General features: G+C 39.0%; 1 protein-coding gene across 1 annotated transcript in view; it reads right to left on the reverse strand.

Moving 5' to 3' along the window:
* LOC125723495 (protein arginine N-methyltransferase 3-like) overlaps positions 1-9,225 on the reverse strand; it is a 63,951-nt gene that overhangs the window by 33,980 nt on the left and 20,746 nt on the right. The window contains exon 10 of the mRNA XM_049000126.1: positions 7,132-7,231. Within this exon, the coding sequence (XP_048856083.1) occupies positions 7,132-7,231 (100 nt within the window). The remainder of the gene's footprint in view (positions 1-7,131; positions 7,232-9,225) is intronic.

The following is a 9,225-nucleotide window of genomic DNA, read 5'->3' on the forward strand; positions in this document are numbered from 1 at the left end:
CTTATAGCTGCTATTGTCAGATTTTGCAACCTGAATGGCTTGATTTGTGTATTATATGAGCATTGCAACTCATTTGCATTAACCATTTATGTTTCATTGTGGGTGGCAACTGGGTAGGCTCTCAGGCTCATGCACGTCTGCATATTTACAAGATAGTTCTGATATTTCCAACTGAAATTGTGCATGCACTAGATTTGATAAATTTGAATTATTTTGTGTGTAGGCCTATCCATTTTTTTATGCGTATGCATTTTTTTTTACTAATAATTTTATTCTCATTACAGGTTATGTACAAGTTTATGATATAATACTTTTCATTATGAAATGTGCAAGTTTCACAAGTTTTTTCATTGTTCCTTCATTTTTTGAGAGGTATAAAAACATGATTTTCATTGCTCTGTCATCCCTGGATGCATGATATTTTTCCATTTTATCATCTCTTGAGAATTAGGCTAAAACATCAGAATCCCTTTCATTCAATGGAGTACAGTACAGTGCTTTAGTAATGTATAATAATGTACAATGCACTTTAATATTACTGTATTTAATGGTGGTAATGTTTTACTGTGCATGATTTATTAATTATTCTTTACCAGGAGTCTGGAGTCCGGGGAATACAATAATCGGTTTTCTTGTTACCCTCAAAGGTGAGGGGAAAAACATTCACCTTATTAGACTTTGAAACAAAAATTCAAATTGTCTGCTTAAGTCACTCAAGAAATGGACTGAGAAACAAAGGATAGGCAAATGAGTACAAATGGCAAGTACCCAAGGCACTGGGTATTACATCTTAGGCATTTCGCATTAATGAACACATAAAGCTTCTCTGGAGCCCACTCACTGATTGAATTTAGCATTATACAGATGTCTTGTCGGCTGATAATGGCATTTTAAAGCTGTTCAATTTAAGGCACATTATTTTAGTTTTTTTTCATTTGAGACTGTCCATCATGCACTACAGGCCAATCAAAGTCCTTACACGACTTGTGGAGAAAAAAATGCAGAGAGATTAATCAAAGAGAAGCATAATCTCGAAAGAGGGCTGCTGGAACAACTGTAATGTATTCCCCAAACGACCCCGGCACCCACTATGACCATCTAATCCCTACTCGTCCAACACTCACCACCCTGTACATTTCCTAGAAGTACTGTATGAAAGTTAATAAAGGTGTTTTTACCTGAAAGCTGAGTCCTTCTTGTGATTTTGGCTGATTGAGAGGTCATCCCAAAAACCCACAACGGCCCTCAATGGAACAGGTTCCCCATCCCTACACTAAAATGAGGTGCAAAAAAATAAGGGTGCAAAGCATGCCCCAAAGCAAACCGAAAGCACCACCTAGTGGAGTCAAAAAATACAGCAAATGGTTCATGAAGCTTCATTTTTGTCCGTCACTAGTGCATTGGGACTATTGTATACCAGAGCTGGAGTTTTATTATAAAAAATTAATTTTCATATTTTTGGAATTATTTTTTTTTATTCAATTGGGTGAACTGTCCCTTCAAACTTACTTAAGCAGAACCTTCCAAACAATCAGTATCAGATTTTCACAAAATTTTGAACAGGAAATAACAAATGCGGCTCTGTTGAACTTCCCAGCACATTACAACCCCTCTCCATATGCTGACAGGTTTGGCAGTTTCAAACCGGAAATTCTGTGGTGCTATGCTTGAGATTTGGGGGCAGGGCACCAGGTAATTGTCAGTGGGGTCATCACATAATACATGGGATGGGTGCAAACTCTAATCCTCATGTTTACAAAGACAAAACTACATGACTACACTGCATGACTACACTGACCTGTCTAACAATAAAAAACTGAACAAAAGTAAACCTTATTCAAATTTTAAAATCAAACAGGGTAAATTATAACAAATAGACTGATCCTGTTCACAATAAGAAGCCTCTAACCATCACATCCTTCTCTTTGCTGTCATTAAGCTGCTTGATTTTGGTGCAATTTTTCTCAAAATATGAAGTCCAGATCATCTCCCATGCAATGTACCTGCAAAGCTTTAAAAAAAAGATTGGACTAATAATAATTAGAGTAATCATGCAGACAAGATCAAGTGTAAGAGCTGGCTTTTTCTTTGCTATCACATACAGTGCTGCCTCTATTCTGATGTCATTTGAAATTTGACCAGGTCAAACATGTCTTATAACATGGCTGCAAAGGTTGAAAAACATCTGTCAAATACTTTTTGAGCAATCGCGCTAACGGGATCTTTTTTTCTTTGCTGTCACTCTGCTTCAGTATTGGGGTAATTTTTCTCAATATTTGATCACTTTCAGTTTGTCACCCATATGAAAAAGCTAATCTCTTGAAAAAGATCCATCAAATACTTTTAGAGTTACTGTGTTCACAAAATCAAGTGTATTCTACAGCTTAACATGAAAGTGTCTGCAGCAGACCGATCACAAAACCATATGTATTCCCCATCTGGGGAATATAATTACCCCTGTTGGTATGCGACAGTGTTTTGGTCCTTTCTCGTTCACTGAATATGGAAATCCCCTCCCTACATTTGAACATATGCTTGGACAAATGCACAGAGGGTGCAGAGGCTGCCAGCCATATGCTCGTGCTGGCTCTGAGGCACATTGCCATCATGCGCCCCTGCTGCACACCTTCTATTTACTGCCGTCCATCACATGCTGGCCCCTGGGAGCCTACCCTGAAGGAGGGCCTCTCTGCATCGCTACATGCTGTAAATTGGGGCTACAGAGGAAGCCTGTGCCAGCTTCCAGAGCACCCCCTGCAGGGGTATGGCATGCTCCTTCCAATACTACATGACTTAAAAATTGTGATAAACAAAGTAGTAACCTGAAGGTCACTGCAGGCAAAATCTTGTATTTACAAGCATCAGCCTACATTTGAGGGTCGATAAATGGTTATGATGACAGAAAACCAAGTGTGTCAATCAAAATCAGACCAAGGACTTGCTTTTGAAAATTCTCTTCTCTGCATAATCAAAACAGGCAGCTTTTAATTGCATTTTATCATTCATTACTGAAACTTTAAAATGTATTTAACAAAAAGCAGATGATCGCAAGTCTGGAAATAAGGAAAAAAAAAAATAAAACGAGCATTATGGTACGTAAAATATACACCTCCCTCTAGGTAAGCATGGTGAGGGCTAGGCAGACACAATGGCAGGAAAAAAAGGACAGAATGACTGATTATGGTGGTCCTCCTGCTGAGTAGATAGGACTCTTATCAGAAGATAATGAAACTGAAGAGGGAGCATCATTTATTTGTCTGTGAACCGCACACGGTGCCCAGAGGGGACATGGCAGAACATGCGACCAGACCCCATCCTGAGAAATTCCAGGTTCTGAACACTCGCTATTTCAAAAACTCATCCAAGCTCATCCAAAAAAACAATGTTTATTTCAAAGCAAAACATATAGCTGAAAGAAGAAGGAGAAGCAACGCTCATGCAGCACTGAGGACAATCTGCAAGCTGGACACAATCATGATTAACCCTGCCAAGGACGCGGCCATTGTAGCTACACCTGCACGACTAACGGCTTAGTTCTGACATCATCAACCTTGGGCTCCTCCTTAATCAGTGTGATAAATAAACCCGCTCTCTGGTCTAGTGGGCACCTGATCTGGGTCCAGCTTGTGTCAGCTGTCTGCAGTCTGTCTCCCCGCCTACCTGCAGAGATCTTGTGGGCAGGACTTTAAGGGGCACTGATCTTGGCGAGGTTTAGCAGAGCATGACATGTGCTAAAAAAGGAGCAGCAGGTTGTCAGCGACGTGCCTCAGCTGAGCGCTGCTGCCTCACGCATGACCCCAAGAAGCAGACAAACTAACAGATAGTGATGGATTGCCCGACACCCTCACGTGTTTCAGCCTTCTGTTACTTATAAATATTTTGTTCTTGTGAACCAGGGAAGAAATTATGTCAAAAGTTCTATCACAACAATCTTCTTCTAAGGTTAAATGTGGATCAATTTTTTAAATAATGAAATGACAAGATTGCAGGTTGAGGTAGTCCTTCTTCAAAATGCTAGGAAGACAGCATCTCGGCTCTGCAAGATTAGCCCTGTTGATTTATCACTGCCCGGTTTCACAACAGTCCAACAATGACAATTGATGAGCTTTTATAATGGAAACGGTTGTCTTTAGAAACGGCAATTCTCTTGTGATCCATTGGGACCTTTTTGCTCTTTTCCATCAGCTTGGTACTCGTTTCACATTAGCGAAACACATTTCCTTAAGTTTACTGCTGTGGACATATTTCACTCACTTCCACATGAAGCTGAAAAGTAAAGCCATAAAGAGAACTAGAAATTAAGTGTATCATTACCAAAAATCATAATTTATACATTTTCCTCAATCTTTCCTGTAGCTCAGTAATTATAAAGAAAGTTTATAATACAATAGACAGAAGGCAACAATGCAGAAACACACAATGGAGATTGTCTCTCTCTCTTATCTGTCAATACAGGGCTCTAGGCCTGTCTCTATACCTTTACGTCACTTCCATGTAAAATAATAAAAGAATAGATTATTATCTGGGGTTTAAGGCTACAAAAGTTACATTTTAATCGTAATGGCTGGGATTCTGTGTATTGTTACGACCAAAGGTTTCACACTGTTCACAACCAGAAAGGAATACTATTGGTTTAATAAAGCCCTAATTTTAACACAGTTAAAGTATTTCAAAATAAACTGTATTGTATCATCCTATATTTCTTTTTGAAAAAATATCGATCTATCATAAAAATTCAACATACGTTATCGCCCAGCACTAGCTTTAACAATGCCATATTTGTTTTCTACACTTTTCCAATAAATTGTGCAGTGCCCTCCCCCACCCCCTAATTGAGAACCACTGTTATAGACCATAGCCACAGTGCTCAAACTGCATGGAGAGACTGACTTCCAGTACTAAAGGAAAGATAAGCTTTAAGTCAGATTTTATGCGATAAATCATAGAATACATGTTTCTAAGAAAAACTGCTCAACACTTGCATGTCCCACTAGGTACCACGCTGGTTGGTTTTTCACTGCCATAAGACTGGTACTGTACCAGCGCTGAATGAAATCACAACATGAGGCGAAGTATTTTGTACTGAATTTCAAAAATACCTGCAGTATATTATAGGGCTGGATGATGTGTGATATTAGTACCAACATCGCATGTTACGCACATACAATTCTTACATCACTTAGCAGCTAAATTAAGATCAGGCTTTCGTTTATCCTCAGCTCTGTGGGGAGATTACAGCATGGATTGTTTACGTTTTACTAAAATGTTTTTAGTTTGTCATATGAAAAAAAAGCTTAGCAAGTTTAATGGTTATTCATTTTCAAGATTATCTAGTATATGTTTTAAGATCAGTTTAAAATTTACCTCCACTGTTTTTGCATGAGTGCTCCCTGAGAGTAATTTTCATCCTAGCTGGTTAAATCACTCCTAGACGGATTTGTGAGAAATTTCTTAAATTCTTTTTTTGCTTAATAAATATCCCAATATTCATTACAACAACAGAATACCGTGCTGTTCTAGTATATTACACAAAACAGCCAGATGGCTACTTCAATATTAGTTTAAATACTAGAACTCATGGCCATAAGTGGAAATTAGCGGGAGAACATTTTAAAATGAATTTGAGAAAGCACTTGTGTAGTTAGAGTATGGAATAGTCTTCCTATAGTGTAGCACAAGCTAAAACTCTGGGTTCCTTTAAATCAGAGCTAGATAAGATTTAACAACTCTGAGGTATAAGTTAAGTTCTCCCCAAATGAGCCTGATGGGCCGAATAGCCTCCTCTCGCTTGTAAATTTCTTATGTTCTTGCCATGCCATCCTGAACTTATGTATGTTTTTCCAACTAGATCCCAATATAAGCTTGGGTCCTTCATTTGTCCTCGCATCCATTATTACATTTATTTATTTATTTATTTATTTATTTATTTATTTATTCATTTTTCGTTATTGTCTGAGTTTGCAACTTCAAGACAGCGGATGTATAGCATTTCAGATTCAGGCTATTTGCATAACCAATTAAAAAAAGAAAGCGTTTCAAGTCCCACCCCAAAGTACCGAAGTATCAAAAAAGCAGCTTGTTTGGCACTTTAGGTACTGAAGCCTTTTGGAAAACAGTACTTGACTGGAAGTCAATAGAAAAGGGAAAGTACAGCAAGTACCAAAGCAAAAGTACAGTACCTGATGTGGTGGAAAAGCACTCTGTCTTATCAAACATCAATTTAAGGTAAAGGACGACCCAAATACCAAGTAGTAAAATATTTAACATTCAATATGTTTGGCAAACAAACAATTCTTGCCAAATTGTCTGCAGGTGTGAATGCTGCATTTGGGAGTAGGCACCCTGCGATGGCCACGTGCCCCATATTAGGGCTATTCCCTGCAGTGTGCCAGTAGCTTCCGGGAGAGGCACCGGAACCAGCAACCCTGCTTGGGACAAGCTTGTATAGAAAATGGATGGATGGAAGGAAAATCCAAATCTCCGTGTACAGAATGGTGCTCTTGAACCCTGACACCCTGAAAACATCACACTTCTGTCAGGAGATCAAACATGACAGGGATTTCAAATTTATTAGTGGTCACGGCCTTTAAGTCATTAGGAATTATGTTCCTCATCCTTCATTTTCCAGAAAATAGTCAGCCAAGTTATTTCAATTTCCTACAGGAACATAATGGAGCTCATGTCACTGGCCACTAGTGAGAGTCAAGTAGCTTGATGTCGTCTGCCTGTCCACCAATCAAGCATGTACCACACGACATAAAACAATGAGATCCGATTCTACAGTATATTTTCTTTAAAGCCATAAACACAGATTCATAGTTATGTTCACCAGGCAGGGCAATTATAATTATATATAAAATAATTAAAATAATAAACACAAAATGATTATTGTGTCACATTACTTTTCACAATGATGCTCCCATTTTTCTAGCCCCCCTTTTCTCGGTTGAATTATATTTAGAGTTCAAGGAAATCCACAGTTAAAAAGACAAGTGTTTTTAATGCATATTTCCAAAATCAAAGAATAATTGTGTTAACTGTGATTTCAATAAATTATCGTAATTATGATTTTGGGCACTGTACAAGAGTACCCAGAGCAACACATTCACCAGCAACCTGAAGTGCACTCACCATCCATTCTGAAATAATAATGTCCACCTTCTCCACTGGTAGGTCAACCTCCTCGATCCTTCCTTTGATCAAAGTGATAGTGTCTTCAAGGTTGTTAGACCTGGGAAGAATCCAAGCATGTGAAACACTTTGCAGTCTTACACACTACATGCTCAATGTAGGAAGGTTAGACTCCAAAAACAACAAAGGTCTCTAAAAGCTGACAGGCTAGACCACAAACTAACAGAGCAAATCATTCCAGTTTGGAAAAAAAAAACCAGCAAGGACTTTACAGCAGCTAACTGATAATAATCTGCAATAAATCTATTTAAAAATAGCAAACCAGTCTGATGCAATAACATTAAAGATACAGATAGGCTATTGTGACACATTAGATTACTACATGGAAGCATCAGACAGGAAAAAGAGTGAGATTTCTGCTGTGCCAAAGGTGAATTTATAAGTTCTGTATCCTGTCTTCAGACACAGAAAATATGGAATCATTCACCCATTTCATAAGAACATGTATTTCTGTTGAAGGACAGACTGGAGTTAGTACAGCGTCAAAAACATAATCAATTACTAATCACAGATACTTAAAAAAAAATTTAAATATCAGATTCTATACCAAATAACTAAACTACACACTGGCGAAAATGCATTCCCAAGGATTATCTGACCCTTACAACACAATGAGCCAATTAACAGGGTATGAACATCACATAAAATGAAAAGGAAATGATCTAGATTGTAACAATGTCCAGGACAGTGTTACGTCTCTATAATCCTGCCTGACCAGCCTCCTGTGTGCATGCAAATTAAGAGACATATATAAATAAAAATCCTACAGCAAACAAACAGAAACGTGGCGCATCTTCATGACTGTTAAGCTATGTACACACCCTACTGCCTCTGATGGCGTCAGCATGTACAAAAAGCTGTTAGAATCCAAGTCCGTTTGCGAGCAACCGATTCGCTGTAATTCTGAGGTGATCATTTCTGGTATATAGCCATCAGTGGTGAACTGGATTTGGTGTAAAAGCCAATAATTATAAGAGAATTCATCAGCAAACCAAGGTTACATACTGTCCCCGAGAGACAGACAATTAGCAAGTCCGGAGTCAACTGAGATGGATCATCACACAGAACATTCATGTTAAACATGAATAATCCCTGCTGTGACTCCACTGGATGGATGGAAGCTTAATTGGTGTATGGAACAACATATTTATACCCGAGCATTTTTAAGTAAAATTAATCTATTGATGTAGTGGTGGGTGATATGGCAATTTACTGTGATTGGTTGCAATTGTATCCACAATAAGGGGTTCAGAGTTATCACAAGAATTGCAATACAGAACTACATTTCCATTTACTTAGCAAACAGTTTTGTCAAAAGCGGTGTACAGGTCAGGCTGGGGACCATGCACTGTTACAGTCCCACCTTCCTTGAAGTTCATCTATCTGATTCGTCTCCTTAGTCTGATTCAGCCAAAATCTGATTAGCACTTTTGCCTCACACCTTTGAGACCCGGGTTCGAGTCTCCGCCTGGGTCACATGTGTGTGGAGTTTGCATGTTCTCCCCATGTCGTTGTGGGGTTTCCTCCGGGTACTCCGGTTTCCCCCCACAGTCCAAAAACATGCTGAGGCTAATTGGACTTGCTAAATTGCCCATAGGTGTGCATGTGTGAGTGAATGGTGTGTGAGTGTGCCCTGTGATGGGCTGGCCCCCCACCCTGGGTTGTTCCCTGCCTCGTGCCCATTGCTTTCGGGATAGGCTCCGGACCCCCTGCGACCCAGTAGGATAAGTGGTTTGGGAAATGAATGAATGGATGGATGGATGGATGGATGGAAACAAAAATAAAAATGAGGGTTGACAAAAAAAAACAATAATTGAAACTAAAACTACAGAGAAAATGTCTTCAGTTTTCACATTTTGTCAGTTTGTTTCATACGTAGCTCTAGGTGGACGACTGCTTTAATTTTTTAGCTGTGCCAGTTTTACGTGTGCAAACAGGTGTGTGACATCACGTGCGTGTGGACAAATCATCAACATGCTATTATAGCAGGGTCGTGCACCAATCAGAACTGACCTAAGAACGACCTTGAAAATC

The sequence above is a fragment of the Brienomyrus brachyistius genome, unplaced genomic scaffold (genome assembly GCF_023856365.1).
Source record: "Brienomyrus brachyistius isolate T26 unplaced genomic scaffold, BBRACH_0.4 scaffold49, whole genome shotgun sequence".
Classification (NCBI taxonomy): Eukaryota; Metazoa; Chordata; class Actinopteri; order Osteoglossiformes; family Mormyridae; genus Brienomyrus; species Brienomyrus brachyistius.